Source organism: Trachypithecus francoisi, unplaced genomic scaffold (assembly GCF_009764315.1).
Source record: "Trachypithecus francoisi isolate TF-2019V2 unplaced genomic scaffold, Tfra_2.0 Lachesis_group5, whole genome shotgun sequence".
Taxonomy (NCBI): Eukaryota; Metazoa; Chordata; class Mammalia; order Primates; family Cercopithecidae; genus Trachypithecus; species Trachypithecus francoisi.
The window spans coordinates 124,265,105-124,278,337 of record NW_022681470.1 but is presented as its reverse complement, the minus strand read 5'-3'; the positions used below and the strand labels follow the sequence as shown (position 1 = coordinate 124,278,337).

The window sequence follows — 13,233 nt, the reverse complement described above, 5'->3', positions numbered from 1 at the left end:
GGGATAATATGTGACCACTGAAGGTAGCACTATATACAGAATTATGTTGACATGCAAAATGTATTTTGGTATATCAAGTAAGAATAAGGTTCAGTTTGATTATGCATATGAAAATAAATAAATGAAATTAAAAATGATGAGGTGATATACAGTATTTTGTGAACTTACATTTAATTCCTCAATTAGCAAAAATTTAAGTAAGTGATGCTGTAACCTAGGTTTTTTCTTCAATAAAAATTTTCTAGGATTCACAACTATCAATTATTTTTTTTTTGGGACGGAGTCTCGCTCTGTCGCCCAGGCTGAACTACAGTGGCGCGATCTTGGCTCACTGCAAGCTCCGCCTCCTGGGTTCACGCCCTTCTCCTGCCTCAGCCTCCCGAGTAGCTGGGACTACAGGCACCCACCACCACGCCCGGCTAAGTTTTTGTATTTTTAGTAGAGACGGGGTTTCACCGTGTTAGCCAGGATGGTCTCGATCTCATGACCTCTTGATCTGCCCGCCTCAGTCTCCCAAAGTGCTGGGATTACAGACAACCATCACTTTTTAATAAAAATAATATCTTTACAGTGAAGTCTGTTTTATCCCACAGCACTTATCATCTTATGTTAAATATCATACACTTATATTTACCATTTATTGTATATTTTTCTGTCTCCGCTCACAAGAGTGTAAGCCCAATAAGGTAACAGACTTTTTTTTTTCAATTTACAGAGATATTCCAAACTTCTACAACAATGCTAAGTATATAGTAGGGTCTCAATACATATTTATTAAAAAACGAATGCATGAATTATTCTCTGTGATGTATATAAAGCAATAAGGAAGGCATGCTCTATCACACTTATACAACTTATGAAAAAAATTAGCTTTCCATTCTTGAAATGTCATTACTCTTCTTAATGTCAGTCATATGGCTTAATTTACAAACACAGATTCATTTGGAACAGATTTTGAAATTACTAATTTGAGTGTAAATCTTTATTTTAGTAGGGAACTCACTTATCTACATAAGATTTTGAAATTACTACTTTGAGTGTAAATCTTAATTTTAGTAGTGCACTCACTTACCTACATAGTCTATATACATGATGGATAGTGTATGAGAAAAAACAGTCAAAATATTTATTTATATTGCTATTTCTATACCTATTACAGGACTTCTATTTCTATACTCCAGTGTATCAGCACCATAACCTAGGTATTTAAATAAATTTCATTTGTCTGGTCATATCTGCTATAAAGAATTCATTTTGTTGGTCACACTTCACTTGAGAATAGAAATCATTAGAAAGGTGGATTTAATAAATATTGTAAAACCAGAGAACAGAACTGGGTTGGGCAATGAGAGCCAATGAATAGATGATATGAGAGAAATGGGAGGATGACGATCGAGAGGCTAAGGGCTTTGAGCTATATGAAAAAGATTTGAACTAACTGCAAGAAAGAATTTGAGGCTGGGCGTGGTGGCTCATGCCTGTAATCCCAGCACTTTGGGAGGCCGAGGCGGGCAGATCACAAGGTCAGGAGATCGAGACCATCCTGGCTAACACGGTGAAACCCCGTCTCTACTAAAAATACAACAAACAAACAAACAAACAAACAAAACTAGCCGGGCGTGATGGCGGGTGCCTGTGGTCCCAGCTACTCGGGAGGCTGAGGCAGGAGAATGGTGTGAACCCAGGAGGCGGAGCTTGCAGTGAGCTGAGATTGCGCCACTGCACTCCAGCTTGGGCGACAGTGCGAGACTCTGTCTCAAAAGAAACAAACAAACAACCAACACACAAGAACGAAAACAAAACCCAAAGAATTTGATAGGAAGTTAAAAAAAAAAATAGATGAATAAAAAGAAATACTGACTAGTACCCAAGCCCCAGCAGACATTAAGCACTGTGTATTTGGAGTAAGCCCAACTGCAGAGTTACATTAATTTCTCTAATAATATTTAACAGCTTAAAAGTATACTGAATGAAAGGTTAGGTTAACCAAGATTAGGGAGTGGAATGAAGTGAAATTCAGTTAGAATGGAAGAAAGATGGAAATACATATTCTCTACCCTCCATTGAACTACCAAACTAAAACAATAAATTCGAATATTTCCCACCTTATGACCATTCTAAGTATATATATCTTAATACTGATTTTAGTTCATATTTTAGCTAATATTGGTTAAAAAACATGTTCTGGCTGAGTTAAAAATCTGACTCAAGCTAATGGCAGAGCTGATAAATAATCTTTAAATTTCTACAGATTAGATTGCCAGTTCTCCAGGCAATAAATTCTCTTAGGTGTTTTTTAGCTGAAAATGTCTTGATTTCCTCTTCATTTCTGAAGTAAAAGCCTATGTGTGAAACTTTATATTTTTAACAAAATCATTTGTGAACCAATATTTTAATAGCTAGAAAGTCTCTGGGCTATTCCCAGCTAGAGCTAAAGAGGTAATGATTTTTTTATACCATGTGAATCCTTTTATCCCCTCTTCACAATTCTGGTAAAAACAGAACAAAACAAAACAAAACACCCATAACCAAGCACATTCATTTAACAAATTCATTCAACCAAAATTTACTATGTTTCTGCTACACACCAAGCAGTCAATATATGGGGTAACCAATGGCTTATGATGGGGCCTGGCATAAAAAGATAAATTTAGGCAAACAGATATCCTCTCTTAGCAGTCTGAGCTATACCCAAAAGAATATAAATCATTCCATTATAAAGACACATGTATACGTATGTTCATTGCAGCACTATTCACAATAGCAAAGACACGGAAGCAACCTAAATGCCCATCAATGATAGACTGCATAAAGAAAATATGGTACATGTACACCATGGAATACTATTCAGCCATAAACAACAACGAGATCGTGTCATTTGCAGGAGGGAGCTGGAGGCCATTATCCTTAGCAAAGTTATACAGGAACAGACAACCAAATGCTGCATATTCTCACTTAGAAGTGGAAGCTAAATGATGAGAACACATGAACACATAGAGGGGAATGACATACTGGGGCCTATCAGAGGGTGAAGGATGGGAGGAGGGAGAGGATCAAGAAAAATAACTAATGGGTACTAGGCTTAATATTTGGGTGATAAAATAATCTCTACAACAAATCCCATGATACAAGTTTACCTATGTAGCAAACCTGCCCACATACCCCGAACTTAAAATGAAAGTTAAAAAAAAGAAATCCAAGTCAACAGACAGTAAGCTAGTGAGACATGTCACAGAGAAATGAGAGCTAAAAGGCTACAATGTGGAGTGGGTCAAAGGGTCATGACAGCTATGTGAAAGAAGTCCAGAGGAGGCAAGAGTAAGTCATGGAGAGAAAAAGAGTGGACAGAATTTAAGTTTCTTCTGAAGAAGAAATAACATGGCCCACAAAAGAGAGACGGCAAAGGTCTTGCCCCAGAACTGTCTCACTGGTTCTTGCAGTTCCAGTTCCAGGGTCCTTTCATGTACAGAATACAACAGGCTTCATGTGCATAGTCAGTGAGTTTCTGATTTTCCATTTAAGGGGAGCCTAAGTAGAAGCTGACATTTCAATAACTATCTCACCATTCATTTCTATGAGGACACATGGTACTCTATGTAAATTTACATATGAGGCTCTGCATCCTGAGTACACATCTACACGCAGGACATACAACTCTCCTTTAGTTTTCTATGATTGCACATTTCTTCTCTTCACAGCATCTTGACTCTAAGAGGTAAGCTACAGTCTGAACAAGTAAGCTTTGAGTGGGCATGGAAGACTTGTGTATTACTAATATTTCCATCTTACAGATTCTGTGAGGGAAGACAGGCCATGTGTCTAGTTGGAAGAGTATTTGTTTTGTGGCTGTGAAACTCTAGATGGGAATTCTGGCTCCATTGCTAGTCATGTGACTTTAGTCTGTTCTCATGCTGCTAAATAAAGACATACACGAGACTGGGTAATTTATAAAGGAAAGAGGTCTAATTGACTCACAGTTCCACGTGGCTGGGGAGGCCTCAAAATAACGTGGAAGACAAATGGGGAGCAAAGTCTCGTCTTACATGGTGGCAGGCAAGAGGGCATCTGCAGGGAAACTCCCCTTTATAAAACCACCAGATCTTATGAGACTTATTCACTATCAGGAAAGCACAGGAAAGACCTGACCCCATAATTGAACTGCCTCCCACCAGGTCTCTCCCACAATATGTGCAAATTATTACAATTCAAGGTTAGATTTGGGTGGGGACACAGAACCAAGCCATATCCACCACTTTTATCCACCAATCCTTAGTTGATGTCAATTAAAAAATATATATTTAAAAATTTCACTCTCAAGTAGGTTGTGGAAATACAGTATGTAGCAGCAGTTACTAGCAGCACATGGTAGACAGCCAATAATCTTTACTTCCATGCATGACTTGCTCATGGTCACACCTGAGCATGAGCAAGAGTCTCTTCTGAAATCCACTCATAACTCAATTGTATCCTTCAGCCCAAGCATTTTTACAGGTTCATGAAAATAAATTCAGGTGATATTCAAGCCTGGATACTCTTATCTTCCAGATTCTTTTTGAAGACACTGCTCCATATTCTTCCTTCCTTCTTGATATCCTAAGGTGCCTTCTTTTATCATTTCCTTTCTTCTGAAAAAGCTTCCTTTAGCCATTCTTTCAGTTAAGGATTCCTGGCAATACACTCTGTTTTTCTTCAGCTGAGAATGTCTTGATTTCCGGTTTATTTCTGAAGGATACAGGATTTTGAGCTGACAGTTCTTGTTTTAGAATTTGAAAAATGTCCCACTTCCTTCCAGACTCCGCGGCTTGTGATGAGAAATCCACTGTCATTAGAATTGTTTGTCACCAATAAGTAAGGTGTCACCTTTCTCTTGCTGCTGTCGAGGTTTTATCTTTCTCTTCAGTTTTCAGAAATTTGACTATGATGGATTTTGGTATGGATTTCTCTGAAGCTGCCCTCTTTGGAAGTTTACCTTAACTTCTTGAATCTGGAGGTTTATGTCTTTTGCAAAAATTGGAATATTTTCAGCCATTTTTTTTTCTTTCCTACCTTTTTCACCTCTCCTCTGGGACTCTAAGGACATTAATGTTACATCTTTTGTTATAGTCCCACAGTTCCCTGAGGGCTGTTTTCATTCTTTTCTTCAGTCTTCTTTTTCTCTGTTTTTCATATTGGTCAATTTCTATTGCTCTGTCTTCTAGTTCCCTGATTCCTGATTCTTTCTTTCTTTTTTTTTTTTTTTTTTATTATACTTTAAGTTCTAGGGTACATGTGCATAACGTGCAGGTTTGTTACATATGTATACTTGTGCCATGTTGGTGTGCTGCACCCATCAACTCGTCAGCACCCATCAATTCGTCATTTATATCAGGTATAACTCCCAATGCAATCCCTCCCCCCTCCCCCCTCCCCATGATAGGCCCCGATGTGTGATGTTCCCCTTCCCGAGTCCAAGTGATGTCATTGTTCAGTTCCCACTTATGAGTGAGAACATGCCGTGTTTGGTTTTCTGTTCTTGTGATAGTTTGCTAAGAATGATGGTTTCCAGCTGCATCCATGTCCCTACAAAGGATGCAAACTCATCCTTTTTTATGGCTGCATAATATTCCATGGTGTATATGTGCCACATTTTCTTAATCTAGTCTGTCATAATTGGAAGTAAAGCACTCCTTAGCAAATGTACAAGAACAGAAATTAAAACAAACTGTCTCTCAGACCACAGTGCAATCAAACTAGAACTCAGGACTAAGAAACTCAATCAAAACCTCTTAACTACATGGAAACTGAACAACCTGCTCCTGAATGACTACTGGGTACATAACGAAATGAACGCAGAAATAAAGATGTTCTTTGAAACCAATGAGAACAAAGATACAACATACCAGAATCTCTGGGACACATTTAAAGCAGTGTGTAGAGGGAAATTTATAGCACTAAATGCACACAAGAGAAAGCCGGAAAGATCTAAAATTGACACTCTAACATCACAATTAAAAGAACTAGAGAGGCAAGAGCAAACACATTCAAAAGCTAGCAGAAGGCAAGAAATAACTAAGATCAGAGCAGAACTGAAGGAGATAGAGACACAAAAAACCCTCCAAAAAATCAATGAATCCAGGAGTTGGTTTTTTGAAAAAATCAACAAAATTGACAGACCACTAGCAAGACTAATAAAGAAGAAAAGAGAGAAGAATCAAATAGACGCAATAAAAAATGATAAAGGGGACATCACCACGGACTCCACAGAAATACAAACTACCATCAGAGAATACTATAAACACCTCTACGCAAATAAACTAGAAAACCTAGAAGAAATGGATAATTTCCTGGACACTTACACTCTCCCAAGATTAAACCAGGAAGAAGTTGAATCCCTGAATAGACCAATAGCAGCTCTGAAATTGAGGCAATAATTAATAGCCTACCAACCAAAAAAGTCCAGGACCAGATGGATTCACAGCTGAATTCTACCAGAGGTACAAGGAGGAGCTGGTACCATTCCTTCTGAAACTATTCCAATCAATTGAAAAAGAGGGAATCCTCCCTAACTGATTTTATGAGGCCAACATCATCCTGATACCAAAGCCTGGCAGAGACACAACAAAAAAAGAAAATTTTAGACCAATATCCCTGATGAACATCGATGCAAAAATCCTCAATAAAATACTGGCAAACCGGATCCAGCAGCACATCAAAAAGCTTATCCACCATGATCAAGTGGGCTTCATCCCTGGGATGCAAGGCTGGTTCAACATTCGCAAATCAATAAACATAATCCAGCATATAAACAGAACCAAAGACAAGAACCACATGATTATCTCAATAGATGCAGAAAAGGCTTTTGACAAAATTCAGCAGCCTTCATGCTAAAAACGCTCAATAAATTCGGTATTGATGGAATGTACCTCAAAATAATAAGAGCTATTTATGACAAACCCACAGCCAATATCATGCTGAATGGGCAAAAACTGGAAAAATTCCCTTTGAAAACTGGCACAAGACAGGGATGCCCTCTCTCACCACTCCTATTCAACATAGTGTTGGAAGTTCTGGCTAGGGCAATCAGGCAAGAGAAAGAAATCAAGGGTATCCAGTTAGGAAAAGAAGAAGTCAAATTGTCCCTGTTTGCAGATGACATGATTGTGTATTTAGAAAACCCCATTGTCTCAGCCCAAAATCTCCTTAAGCTGATAAGCAACCTCAGCAAAGTCTCAGGATACAAAATTAATGTGCAAAAATCACAAGCATTCTTATACACCAGTAACAGACAAACCGAGAGCCAAATCATGAATGAACTTCCATTCACAATTGCTTCAAAGACAATAAAATACCTAGGAATCCAACTTACAAGGGATGTCAAGGACCTCTTCAAGGAGAACTACAAACCACTGCTCAGTGAAACAAAAGAGGACACTAACAAATGGAAGAACATACCATGCTCATGGATAGGAAGAATCAATATCTTTTTTTTTTTTTTTTGAGACGGAGTCTCGCTCTGTCGCCCAGGCTGGAGTGCGGTGGCGCCATCTCAGCTCATTGCAAGCTCCGCCTCCAGGGTTCGCGTCATTCTCCTGCCTCAGCCTTCGGAGTAGCTCGGACTACAGGCGCCCGCCACCACGCCCGGCTAATTCTTTGTATTTTTAATAGAGACGGGGCTTCACCGTGTTTGCCAGGATGGTCTCAATCTCCTGACCTCGTGATCTGCCCGCCTCGGCCTCCCAAAGTGCTGGGATTACAGGAGTGAGCCACTGCGTCCGGCCCCCTGATTCTTTCTTATGTTCTCTCATTTTACTATTGAACACATCAATTGAGTTTTGTATTTAAGTGACTGCATTTTTAAGTCCAAAATTTGCATCTGTATATCTTCTACTACTTTGATGAGACTTTCTGTTGTTTCATTTGTTTCAGTCACACTTGTAGTTGCTTAATGCAATTTTATAATGGAGGCTTTAAGATTTCTGACAGATAATTATAGTATCTCTGTTATGTTAATGTGGGCATCTATCAATTCTTTTTTAAGATCCAGCTTGAGGTTTTCCTGGGTCTTGGTATGATGAGTAATTTTTAATTGAAATCTTGACAATTTTGGTATAGTATTAAGAGACTCTTGATCTTACAAACTTTCTGTTTCTGCTAGCCTTCCTTGGTATCAATCTGGCAGGGGAAGTGGAGAACGCCACCTCCTTAATGCCAGACAGAAGCCCAGGTATCTTACTTGGCTTTCTTGGACACCCGAGGGGCACGGCTTCTGGTTACTGCTGGAAGGAGGTGAGAATTCTGGCTCTCCAGTAAGCCTGCACTGATCCACCCCTGGCTGAGAGGTGCAGGCACGCCTTGTTGCTGCTCCCTAGTTGGCCTTCACTGCCACCGTAAGAAGGAGGAAAGGAGAGTGGCCTTATTACCACATGGTGGTGATGAAGGTCGTGAGTCTCGACTAGACCTCCTCTACTACTACTGCAGAAGGGAGGAGGAGGGACACCTCATTACTCTCCGGTGAGGGGAGAAGTCCAGGCTTCTGACATGGGATGGGGGTGAGGGCTCATTTTTCCCCAGTGGGGATGTGAGACTGCTTGGCAAGGGTGGACATCTAAGATCTCTACTTGTCCTTTGCTTGCATGGATGGGTGTAGGGATGGAATATTTATCTGTGGTGTTGGGTGAAGTAGAGGATTTATGTCTAAAAGTTTTCTCTCTTGCTAGGCTGCCCCTTTCCTGGTTCTTTGGTTAGAGAGAGCAGCCTTTTTGTCTGTGCCTATTGTTGTTTCTGGGTTGTTGGGCTTCTTTGGCTCCAAGTGTGAGATATGTGATGAAAAAAGTCCCAGGTAACCCACCACTGTATTGTTTCTTGGGTCTTGAGATCCCTAGCCAATCTGCCTCCTCTCCACCTTTCAGTCTTCTTATATGAGTTTCATATATAAGGGTCTTTAGTTGTATATTGTGGGAGGCATAGAGAAAAGTAAATCTATTCCATCCTCTTGGAAGCAAAAGTCTGCCTCCATTAGCTTTCTAATGCATAGTATTTCCACCTTAGATTGTAGGTATTTCATAGGACAATGTTAATTCTGATTGTCAAATCAGCAACATGAACTCTTTACGCTCGACCCTTTTGCCAGAGAATATGTGATGCTAAACTTTCTGCTTTCCAATTACCATCAATGCTAAGTAGTGAGAAGTCATTATTAATGGAGTATTACCAGAGAGTTCACAGTCTAGTCATATAAAAAGTTTTGTCCGTAGATCAATTCAGGCTACAAAACCTGAATGAGAAATTCTTATGCTAAAATGTGCTGATAGTACTAAGCCCATGTTGAGCAACATTATTTTTAAAAAGTATATGAATAATTGTTAAAGTCTAATTTTTATTATTTTAGGGGTGTTATTAAGAGTACAATTCACTACATCTCACAGCATCCCTTTAAGAGGACAAGGGAAGAAAGAAGTTCCCTCAGCTTTGTACTACAAGAAGCTGAACAACCAATTTATTTTAATATTTTAAAAGTTATAAAGCCAATAATTTCCTTCTTTGGCTGTCAGGAACCTCAGGATCAAATTCGGTAATGACATAGATTTTCATGCCCTTGATTTCATTTTGTTTTTCAACTGAGATTTTACTTTTACCCAGATTTCCTCATGTGTTGTTTTTTCAGTAGGACAGTATGCATTTGGGTACCTGATCTCATTTATTTCAGAAACACATGGGCGAATAAATATATTAGAAAAACACAGTGGGTTCATAAGCCCTCAACAGGACAGGAAATAAACCTCAGGTCTCTTCTTAACTCATCAGAGGAACTTAATACATGCTGCCATTTTGATCCCAAATGTCCCCCTTTTCAAGAGGCCCAAAAAAGAATCTATTTTTTTTGGGTCACATAACTTACATTGTATTTGTGAGATAGAGACTTTTAAAAGGGACAGACAAACACAATGATTACCTGGAGGACTGAAGCACCACTATGGAGAAATTGAAGACCACTTTCAGCAGAGTCAATTCCACCAGTAGCCAAAATGGGAAATCCAGGCAGAGCACGAGCAATGGAGGTCACAGCTCTCAAAGCAATAGGTCTGATTGCTGTCCCTACACAAAATCAGGATAATCAATGGTTAGCACACTGACCACTTGAGTATACTGTCTTATATTACTTCTACTGCTATCATGTGATGACGGTGTCATACCGGACAAATTTCAAATTACTTTATCTCTGTTTAAGATATGTACATATGTAGTGTATGAATGCTATGTTTTAAGGCATGTTAATTTGTCAATGGATTTTTTTTTAATTTTAAGGACTTTGATACTAATATTGAACTTAGACATGTTATACAAGTAGGTGTAGCAAACACAGAATTCTCTATGCATGCATATTATATGCATATTACATTTTGATATACAGTAATGTGTAAAAGACTGCATAGAACATTTGAGCATTGGTGGCTCACGCCTGTAATCCCAGCACTCTGGGAGGCCGAGGTGCGTGGATCACCTGAGGTCAGGAGTTTGAGAGCAGCCTGGCCAACATGGCGAAATCCTATCACTACTAAAAATACAAAAACAAAAATTAGCCAGGCGTGGTGGCAGGCGCCTGTAATCCTAGTTAGCTGGCAGGCTGAGGCAGGAGAACTGCTTGAATCCAGGAGGCAGAGGTTGCAGTGAGCCGAGATCACACCACTGCACTCCAGCCTGGGTGACAGAGTGAGACTCTGTCTCAAAAACAAACAAACAAGAAACAACAAGGAACAACAGATTTTGAAAAGAAAAACAATCACATATAGTGCATCAATAGACATACAGCTATGTTATGTTTCTGCAGAGTACTAAGCAGCTGTTGTGAACATAGACTCTGTAAAAAAAGGCAAGGTGCTGATGAACTTACAGATTCCATGCTGCTTTTTATATGTACTTCCCACAATTTGAAAAAAAAATAGGGAGTCTAATTCAATTTTTCACATATTAGAAAGTTTTAAGTTAAAGAGAATTTACTAGAATCCAGTAGAGTGTTTGCATTTAGTATTTAAATATTTAATTAGCCAGACATTACCAGTATATTATTCCCTGATAGTAATAAAAATTGTATGGATGGAAAGAATACTTTGGGGCTATTTTTTAAATGAATATATTGTACTAAAGCTACTTTGAATTCTCAAATGTTAAACATCCCAGAGTACATTGATGCTTTCATAATAAAGGAATATAATTTGATATTCCTGATGTTCCCTTATAAGTCAGGGGTCCTTTAAGCATTTTCTAAACTAAAGACAGTTCAATTTATGCAAGAATATGACATTGCCTTAAACCAGGGCTGCTCCACAAACACCATAACCAAACAACTGGTTCAGCCTCATGTGGTGAGTTCTTTGTCATCACCTCCGCCACCACGAGTCACCAGCAATATCAATATGTATTTACTGGAGTGCTTACTCTGAGGTATCACACACAGCTTTCCTTTAAAAACTGGCCAGAACTTTAAATTAAATTAATGGCTCAAGCCTGTAATCCCAGCACTTTGGGAGGCCGAGACGGGCGGATCACGAGGTCAGGAGATCGAGACCATCCTGGCTAATATGGTGAAACCCCGTCTCTACTAAAAAAATACAAAAAACTAGCCGGGCGAGGTGGCGGGCGCCTGTAGTCCCAGCTACTCGGGAGGCTGAGGCAGGAGAATGGCGTAAACCCGGCAGGCGGAGCTTGCAGTGAGCTGAGATCCGGCCACTGCACTCCAGCCTGGGCGACAGAGCAAGACTCCGTCTCAAAAAAAAAAAAAAAATTAAATTTAAAAAATAAAATAAAATAATTAAATAAGAAAAGAAACCAAAAGTTAAAAAAAAAGAAACCAAGCTTTCAATCTGAAAGGGCTAGATACCACATGATTCCAATGATATGACATTCTGGAAAAGGAAAAACTGTGGAGACAGTGAAAATATCAGTGGTTGTAAGGAGTGAACGGGAGGGATAAACAGGCAGAGCAAAGAGGATTTTTAGGACAGTGAAAATACTGTATATACTATAATGGTGGATGCATGTTGTTATACATTTACACACAAAAAAAACCCACTTAGAGAATGTATCTGTTACACTCGTAGAATGCACAACACCAAATGTGAAACCTATTGTAAAGTTTGGACTTTGGGTAATTAGGCTGTATGTGTCAATGCAAGTTCATCGATTATAACAAATGTATCACTCTAGTGGGGAATGTTGATAATGAAGGAGGTCATGCATGTGCTGGAGCCGTGGATATACTGAATATCTGTGTACTTTCTTCTCAATTTTGCTGTGAACCTAAACTGCTCTAAAAAAGAAAGTCTAAAAAAGAGGCTGGGAGTGGTGGCTCACACCTGTAATCCTAGCACTTTGGGAGGCCGAGGCAGATGGATCAACTGAGATCAGGAGTTTGAGACCAGCCTGGCCAAGATGGTGAAGCCCCATCTCTACTAAAAAATACAAAAATTATCTGGACGTGGTGGCACGCACCTGTAATCCTAGCTACCCGGGAGGCTGAGGCAGGAGAATTGCTGGAACCCGGGAGGCAGAGGCTGCAGTGAGCTGAGATCGCGCGCCACTGCACTCCAGCCTGGGCAACAAGAGCAAGACTCCCGTCTCAAAAAAAAAAATAAAATAAATAAAATAAAATAAAATATAGGTGGCTTTCTTTTTATCCTGTTCATATCTGTTTCAGATAAAATTGAACCTTTTCACGACTAATGCTTTTGTACTCAACACAAAAATACTTGTGGAAATGTCTACTTGTGGCTCCCACACCTAAAACATCTTCCTCTACATATTACCATAGTATTTCTTAGTTAGGAATATTGAGTACTGACACTTCAAAATTCATAACAGACATTTTGAATACAAAGTGTTAAGTTGGGCAAATTAGAAAATGGACATTAAGATTCTAATTCTATATTATCTATCAGTGATTCCTCACAGTTTTTATGTTTTAACCATAAAAAGGCTAATAGTGGACAGAATTTATAGTAAGAATACAAAACACACATATGTATATACGCATCTTTAGTTATACTAAAAAATCTACATAACAATAAAACTTAAAGGAAGGCATTTTTAAAGAAATCTATAACAAACTTTTTGATAGACACACAGCTATCTCTGCACAATATAACTGACACAGTCAATACATATTAATCCAATGGCTTCTTTATATACACACTACTTTGAAGTAATAAAGAAATATTGTTTTTTTCCCCCTTATTTAGTTGACCCAAGAGAGTAAAT

At 38.9% G+C, this 13,233-nt stretch overlaps 1 protein-coding gene across 5 annotated transcripts in view; it reads right to left on the bottom strand.

Annotated features, from left to right (window-relative positions):
- DPYD (dihydropyrimidine dehydrogenase) overlaps positions 1 to 13,233 on the bottom strand; it is an 881,134-nt gene that overhangs the window by 165,397 nt on the left and 702,504 nt on the right. For all 5 annotated transcript variants that reach the window (XM_033199100.1, XM_033199098.1, XM_033199103.1 and 2 more), the window contains one exon: positions 9,932 to 10,074. In XM_033199100.1, the coding sequence (XP_033054991.1) occupies positions 9,932 to 10,074 (143 nt within the window). The remainder of the gene's footprint in view (positions 1 to 9,931; positions 10,075 to 13,233) is intronic.